The 7,087-nt window shown below is 48.4% G+C and overlaps 2 protein-coding genes across 2 annotated transcripts; both read left to right on the top strand.

The window, feature by feature from the left end:
• Positions 1-1,569: 1,569 nt before the first annotated feature.
• PCYB_021750 (hypothetical protein) lies at positions 1,570-4,026 on the top strand (the record flags this gene model as incomplete). Its single annotated transcript, XM_004220525.1, has 2 exons — positions 1,570-1,926; positions 2,797-4,026. Coding segments are annotated over 2 exons (1,587 nt in total), but the record flags the coding sequence as incomplete, so codon positions are not given.
• A 1,470-nt stretch (positions 4,027-5,496) lies between these two features.
• On the top strand, positions 5,497-6,396 carry PCYB_021740 (hypothetical protein; the record flags this gene model as incomplete). Its single annotated transcript, XM_004220524.1, has 2 exons — positions 5,497-5,598; positions 5,974-6,396. 2 exons carry the CDS (start codon positions 5,497-5,499, stop codon positions 6,394-6,396), a joined length of 525 nt encoding a protein of 174 aa, XP_004220572.1.
• Positions 6,397-7,087: the final 691 nt, after the last annotated feature.

Here is a 7,087-nt window from a genome sequence, read left to right as displayed (position 1 = left end):
AAAAAAGACTTTACATCTCTTACGTTAACTTTTGAAGAGACTTATTCTTCGTACAAGGAAAAGATGGAAAAGGGGTTCTCATCCAATTGGCCCTTTTTTGTCCCTATTTTCACCTTTCCAAAGGGGGGGGAGTAGTGTTCCCCGCGAAGGGGAAAGTCATATGGGGGATGGTGGAACACATGTAGGAAGAGCCACAATATGATGCATGATACACACGTGTGGTTAACTTATACACATCGGTGAAGACCCTCTTTACGCTTCTACCTCTGCCCTTTTGATGTTTGTACCCCTTCGCCTGTCCGTGCTGCAAGCGAGTGAGATTATCTTAAAATATGAGGGAGCGCCTCTTTGTATTATCCAGCATTTTAAAACGTCGTCCCATTTCGTCGTGCGCGTGTTTAAAGTGTACGTTTGCGCACATACATACACGTGAGTGGTATGGATTGGGTCAAATTGTATCCTCGGAAAATACGATACCTTTCGAGCGGTGACCAACTCCTTTTTTTGACAAATAAAAATTTAGCCATTTGCTTCAAATGAGCTGCTTCGAATACGCCTCGACTGTGCTCACCCACACGATTGGGAAGCTTCCTACTCTAATCCGCCGGATGGGGGGGAGAGAGTTCCTTGCACATGCACGTATGTGTGGATGACGTGCGAATGGCGTTTAAATGGCGCATGAATAGCAGTGTGAATGGTGCCCACTTCCTCCACTGTACTTTCCCAACTTTGTGTTTTTTTTTTTTACCCTTCCGGAAGTGATCACCCTTTCCATGTGATTGTTTCTTTTAAGAGGAAGGGAACCATCTAGCCACAACTTTTTACTTCCTTACGGATGTTTTTTTTTTTTTTCTTTTTTTCTTTTTCCCTCATTTGATTGTTTCATTTTGCCGTATCGCTTATGTCCACCAAGAAGAAACGTTTGGAGAAAGCTTCTTTTGTCAAGCCATGGAAGTCGACTTTGTGAGCGCGCAGGGTCGGGACAGGCGTGGTCTTTTGTGTGAAGCGGCGGGTGAAGAGGCGGGTGAAGCGGCGGGTGAAGCGGCGGGTGAAGCGGCGGGTGAAGCGGCGGGTGAAGCGGCGGGTGAAGCGGCGGGTGAAGTGACGGGTGAAGCAACTGGAGAAGAGTTGAAAAAACCGCTAGGAGAACGGACCATACTGGAAGGAGCAAAAGAATGCTTCGTTGGGGGGGATGGCGAAAAGGACTGCACGGAGAGGAAGCCCCCCATCGAGCCACACGCGAGGGAAGCGGACTCCTCCCCAATGAAGATGCCAATTTGCGAGAAAGAACAACTCGGGGTAAGCCCAAACGGAGCTGACATGAGTACAGTAAAACTAAAAATTGAAGAGAATGAGAAGACAGGGAAAGACGTAGCATGCAGAAAGAAGAACCTACATAGAGGAAAGAACGAATTGGCACAGTTATATGAACTTGCCGTGGAGAGGGGGAACAACATTGAGGGAAGGAACACAAACCAGAGTAGACGCGTAACCCCAAACAGACAAGGAGAAACAGAAAGAATTAATCAACTGTATAGGAACTCCAAAAGTACTAATATAAAATTATATATGCGTATGTACCAGTCATACCTCCTCCTTCGGAAGGAACAGAACGAATTGTTGATTCAGAATAGGAGAAAAGAGGAAAGAAATAGGAAGTTAAAATATGAATTAGAGAGCTTAAGGGGAAATAGCTATTATTCCAACTTATTTTTTAATAATGATTCAGACAATCTTTTCGAGGACCTCGCGTCAGGTATAAGTAATATCTGGAAATGGATGGATATGGAGAGTAAAAGTGCGCACATGAAAAGTGGGCACATGAAAAGTGGGCACATGAAAAGTGGGCACATGAAAAGTGGGCACATGAAAAGTGGGCAAAAGGATGAAGCTGGACCAACCGCACTAGTGGATCACTCGGAGGGAGTACCCCCCTCTAGAGAAGGCAAGCTAGGAAGAGATGCTCACCGTGTAGGAGGATATGGAACCCCCGAGGGTAGACGCCTCCCAGAGAAAGATACACCTGGCGGGGCACCTCATGGGGGAAAGTCACCCCGAGGAGGGGACCCCCGAGCGGAATGCAAATCGGTAGACCCTGTGGAATGCAAAGCGGAACCCCCCGTGGAATGCAAAGCGGTACCCCCCGCGGAATGCAAATCGGTAGACCCTGTGGAATGCAAAGCGGAACCCCCCGTGGAATGCAAAGCGGTACCCCCCGCGGAATGCAAAGCGAAATACGATGGAGCACCCACGTGCGAATACGCTAGTGCACAAAATGAAGTGCCAACGGAGGGCAGTACCGCAGCTGGGACTTCCCGTGGGAGGGGTGTTGCCCCGAGTGAGGACCGACCTGATGAACACTCAGAAGGGTATGAACCGACGAGTGATTCCCCCCCCAATGAGGTACAACGGGATGGAGTACAACCCAGTCAAGTACAACCTAGTCAAGCACAACCCTGTCGAGCACAACCCAGTCGAGTACCACCCAATGGGGGAAGATGCCCCGTGGCGGATGAACACAGGAGGAACACAACGAGTGAAGTTCGAATGGAAAGTCCGTCTCGCATTCATGAAAAAGAGGCGACTCGGACGATGCAGGGAATTCCACCTCATGGAGGGAACACCCAACAAGGAACCACGAACAATGGTGGCCCCCCCAAAAAAGTCAATTTCGTAAAGGGGGGATATAAACATAGCGATAGGAAGGACGGAAATGAGATTAGCCTCCCCCCATCTCACAACTCTTCTTCGAAAGAATTCCAAATGGAGAAAAAAAAATCATTCCTTTGGGAAAAGGAGAGTCGGAGTCGTCTAGTGAAACGGGGATGTGTGAAGTATGGTCAGGTGAACAATCGGTTTGCAGATCAGGAGAGGAGTTCTACACGAGTGGACAAAGAACCAGGTACGTTCACCTCCATGGAATGTCCAAAGGATAACATTATTGATTACCTTAAAGGGAGACTCTCCAACGGAGGTAGCATCCTCGGGAGGAAGGCAGCTCTATCAAGTAGCCAAAAAGCAGTGATGGGGGTCCACACCAATTGGATCAGACCCAATGTTGATCCGAATAAGAGAATCATCAAGGACGAAGAAAAATTTCTTTTTCACATTTGTAACTGTAAAGAAAATAAATATGTTCCGTTAAACGTTGGTTCCTTTTTTATGGTTCCTCCAAAGAGGACTCTCCCAGATGAGGACTTCAGCTTGGCGTCAATGCAAAAATGTATGGAATTTATTTTGCGCAGGAAGGAGAGGGGTAGCCACAGTGAGATGCGCGTCAGGCATAAAAAAGGAAGTAACGTTCCCTGTGATGGTGTCCCTCTCGAAAATGCAACTCCAAAGGTGAGTACACTGAGTGAGCAGAAGGGATGTGCCCCTCGGAAGGATGAAGCAGGGGTTGATGGAAGAGATGGGAAGGGGCCACCACCTGTTGGACAAAGTAACAGTGAGGAAGGAAAAAAAAAAACACATGTCATTAAAGAGGTGGAATTAAAAAGGGGAGTTAAAACTGGAGGTTTGGAGAAAGGGGAAGGAAAGCAAATTTTGAAAAAGGGGGAGAGTGGACGGAAGCGCTTCTTAAAAGAGGACAGGAATGGAAGTCCTAGCAAAGGAGGGACAGTCCAAAACTGTCAACTGAAGGGGAAAAAATACAATACGCATAAAATGGACATGGGTCCAGGAAGCAAATTTGGCCGTTTAATGAGCAGAAAGGGATTAACACAGAGAAGGGACTCCTTAGGGAAACTCAATTTTAAAGTAGTTCCTAAGAAGGAAGAACAAGGGGGGGAGATTTTCTCCCTCGTGGTGAAGGTAAAGACAGCGAGGTTGGTTCCCCACGCGAAGGGTCATCCAAGGTATGTACGTTTGGCGCGAGTCTGCAGGAGGTTCCTCCCTTCCAGGGGAAGCCGATGCGCACGTAACGGTTTGGAAGATATCCCAAAGGGGGGAAAAAATCGAAATGGTGGAAATAGCAAACGCAGCGAGTTACCTTGCAGCTTTGTCGCGAACCCGTGTGCGGATGGGAAGGTTGACAAAGGAGGTGGCTCTGAGACCATCGGAAAGGAAGACAATGTGGTGCGGCGGGACACCCCGGAGGGGCATGCAGACAGCCCCGAATGCAGTGCGATCACTCCAGAATGGCACAGTACCTCCTTAAGACCCCCCCCAGATACAGCACCACACGGATGCCTCCAACGTGAAAATGACTCATTACCGAATCGCGACCTTCTTACGGAGGTACTGGCAAATCATGTGCAGTCTCTCGACCTTTCCAACAGACGGATCGACTCCATTGAGGGAGAAAACAAAGACGCAGTGACCATCATAGGGATACAAATCAGAGTGAGAGATGGACACATATACTTACTCCTAGACGCACTAAGTAGCATCGAAGATAGTGTTACTATGTGGATAAAAAAAAACGAACAAGTCCTGAACAGTTATGTAAGAAGCAACGAGTTAATTCGTTCGACTTTGGATCATTACTGTGTCGATATGTTTACCTTCGTTTGCATTTTTTTGGACGCCCTGGAAAACTATGTGAAGGAGTTCCCTTTTTACCTGTCCGTTTCTCTGGAGGAGATTTTTTGTGTGCAACGGGGGTGCCACCCGAGGCCGTGCCGCGAGAAGAAGCAGTCACCGAAAGGCTTCTGTGAAAAGTACAGACACCAAAGGAACCACACAGAGGAGGGCACACAGAGGAGGGCACACAGAGGAGGGCACACAGAGGAAGGCGCACATAGTAACCACACAAAGTAACCACACAAAGGAAGGCACAACCTAGGAGCTCCCCCAAAAGGGAAGGCCGCAGACGCTGCAGACGCTGCACCCCCAGCAGTTATCCCCATAGTGAAGCATATATTTCTTTTTCCCGAGTGGCTTATGTGTTGAGTGGCACTTGCATGCATAGAAGGGGCAAACCGACACGGGGAAGAAGAAGCAAAAAAAGAAGCAAAAAAAGAAGCAGAAGAAGAAGCAGAAGAAGAAGAAATAGCCCCCCTGAAATGAGCCTCCCTTGTAAGAAACATGGCAGTGATGTTTGTTCCTTGCTGGGTAAGACGGGGCCTTCGGTAGGGCTGCCCAACCACCTGGGGTAAACCACAAGGCACAAGTTAAGACGCACCTCCGTTTGGTTGCATACCCACTGCAAGCATTGAACTAAGCCATGTAGCACAGCTCACATGGAAGAAATATCTCGAAAAAAAAAAAAAAAAAAAAAAGTCACACTGGAAAGCGCGCACGGGGAAGGTGAACAAAAGGGTGACGCATACATTTTTATTTTTTTATTTTTTCTCAGCGCACGAGCATAGAGAAGTTGTCGCGCGGGCCTACGTGTGTAAGCGTGCGTACATGTACATTTGCGTGCCTATCTCCACATTTGCGTGATTGTATGTCCACATTTTCACGTGCGTGCGTGGGGATCCCCTCTTTGCGAAGTTAAAAGGAGTTTGCCCCACCGGGGGAAAACACAGAACTGCGTAGGGATCGTAACTAAGAATGAAGTATTTGTTGTGTCTGCTGCACGTGATCGTTCTGTTCATTTATAGGAAGGAACAGGAGGGCGAGTGCCATGGTGGCCTTGTGTGTGATTCCCTCGCGGTAGGGAGTGGAGGGGGTCGTCTCAGAAGGGGGGAACAAAAGACAACTCACTCGAGGATGTTGTACGAGTTGATGCGAAGAAAAAGGAGGAGAGCAGGTCGACGTAGACACAACAGTCGTAGTGCGAAGCGGCGCAATAGGCGGCGTAACAAACGACTCGCAAAGCAGCGGAAGGCACAACGCAGGAAGGCAAGGAGAGAACAAAGGAAAAGAAAAAAACAGAGGAAGAGAGCAGAGCGAAAAAGGAAAAGAAAAGAGAGAAAAAAAAGAAGGAAAGAAAGGAAGGAAAGAAAAAAACAAAAGAAACGGCAAAAGAAAGAAGAAAAGGAACGACTGAAGGAGAGAGAAGCTGGGGGAACGAGTGACGATTTGCAGATCGACTCAAATCATTATGGAGATCATGGTGTGGAGGGACAAGCGGGGGGGCTTCCTCTAGCTGAGGGCAGTTACACTGATGAGGAGAGTCCGTATAATGCGGCGGAAGAAGGTGCATCTTCAACAGTGGGGCGTGGGGCAATCCAGAGGGGAGGTCACCCACCTGAAGGGAACGGAGGGCCGATTGACCCATACGGGTCCTACGGGTCCTCACCGCATGACGACGGCACTGACGACTCTGGCCATCCCAAACACGGAGGCGCAGGGGCAGGGGCAGGCGCTGGGGCAGCTTTGGGGAGAGGCAGCCCGTACGAAGCGGGGCTGGGCAATAACGTGAAGGTGATCCACATGGACAGGCTAAAGGTGGAATCCAAGGGGGAGCTTATAAATAAAATTAGAGGGATCCTAAATACATTGGAGTGAGGACGGGCGTAGCGCCGTACCTGTTGTGTGCGCAAGGTGAAAGGAGTTTTTCCAGTAACCTGGCCAATTTGCGCTTCCCATTTTGGGGAGGCTTTCTCGACCGAGCCGTTTGTTATTTTGGCGAACGGCGTCACACTGGTCGGCTGTCGGCTGTCAGCTGTCGGTCGGTCGTTCGTTCGTTCGCCGCTTGCTTGCTTATTTTTTCGTTTTTTTCCGTTTTTTTTTGTTCTTTTTTGTTTTTTTTTCTTTTGTTGTCTCAACTGTACAAAACGAGTGCGGAACGAATCCCCATTTTTCGCTTTCATCCCCGGCGCGTGGCAGCAGTGTGGCAGTGCAGCAGCGCAAAAGCGCAAAAGCGCGGGTGTTTTTTTAATTTTTTGACAATGTCGAGGAGGGGGAATACGAACGGAGAGGGGCTTTACCCCCCTTGGCGTCCATTTTGGCGATGGCCCCGTCGCAGATGGGAAAATGTAAATTTGCGCATATGTACTTCTTGTACAAGTTTCCTCATAAAAAATTTCTGATCGATTTTCCGATTTGTATGAAGCGGTTTCTCCCGACGTGGTGAGTTTGACTTGACCTTTTCTCGGATAGCCATTCAGCTCACTGGAAGAGGAGGTGCTTTTTTTTTTTTCCTTTTCCCGCTTTTTTTTTTTTTCCTTTTCCCCTCTTTTTTTTTTTTTTTTTTTTT

This window comes from Plasmodium cynomolgi, chromosome 2 (assembly GCF_000321355.1).
Source record: "Plasmodium cynomolgi strain B DNA, chromosome 2, whole genome shotgun sequence".
Taxonomy (NCBI): Eukaryota; Apicomplexa; class Aconoidasida; order Haemosporida; family Plasmodiidae; genus Plasmodium; species Plasmodium cynomolgi.
This window is presented reverse-complemented; position numbering and strand designations above follow the sequence as displayed.